General features: G+C 37.9%; 1 protein-coding gene across 1 annotated transcript in view; it reads right to left on the reverse strand.

Annotated features, from left to right (window-relative positions):
- LOC107575832 (ribonuclease inhibitor-like) overlaps positions 1 to 411 on the reverse strand; it is a gene marked incomplete at its 3' end in the record, with an annotated part of 12,878 nt that extends 12,467 nt beyond the window's left edge. The window contains exon 1 of the mRNA XM_016262155.1: positions 23 to 411. Coding sequence (XP_016117641.1) covers positions 23 to 252 — 230 coding nt within the window. The remainder of the gene's footprint in view (positions 1 to 22) is intronic.
- Positions 412 to 655: the final 244 nt, after the last annotated feature.

Here is a 655-nt window from a genome sequence, read left to right on the forward strand (position 1 = left end):
ATCTCTTATATGTTCTTAATACCTCAGTATCTGCAGCTGACAGTTTGGACTCTTCAGTCCATCAGAAATAAACTTTACACCAGAGTCCTGCAGGTGACTGTTACTCAGATCCAGCTCTCTCAGGACAGAGTTTGAGGATTGTAGAGCTGATGATAAACTCTCACAACACTGAGCAGTGAGATCACAGCCAGAAAATCTAGAAGAGATAAATAATAATAATAAAGACATGTAAAGAGGGTTGCTCAGGAACATGGGATGACATGATCTGAACACTGAATCACAATAAGAAGAGCTCCTGACTGTTTCTTCAGCTAATGAATATGTAAATGTAGCTAAATGTAGCACAGTTTTCTGAGACTGTGTTTCTCCGCTGCTAAAGAGCCAGTGATGTTGAAGCAGGTGTTGATCATCTTCTGCAGAGGCGGGCTTTCATCGCACTGTGACATCATAATGTGACAAATCCCAGAACGAGTCATTTTAGAATCTTGGTTTCAATAAAAGTGTTTTCAGACTAATGAGAAAGTTTTGAGTTCTGAAACTTACAGGATTTCTTAAATAGTACAATGACCTCTTATATATCAAAAGATCACGGAGAATTTGATTTCTCAATTCATGACCCCTTTTATGTTTTAACCCCTTTTATTCATGTTTTAAC

This window comes from Sinocyclocheilus grahami, unplaced genomic scaffold, assembly GCF_001515645.1.
Source record: "Sinocyclocheilus grahami isolate Dianchi unplaced genomic scaffold, SAMN03320097.WGS_v1.1 scaffold2932.1, whole genome shotgun sequence".
Classification (NCBI taxonomy): Eukaryota; Metazoa; Chordata; class Actinopteri; order Cypriniformes; family Cyprinidae; genus Sinocyclocheilus; species Sinocyclocheilus grahami.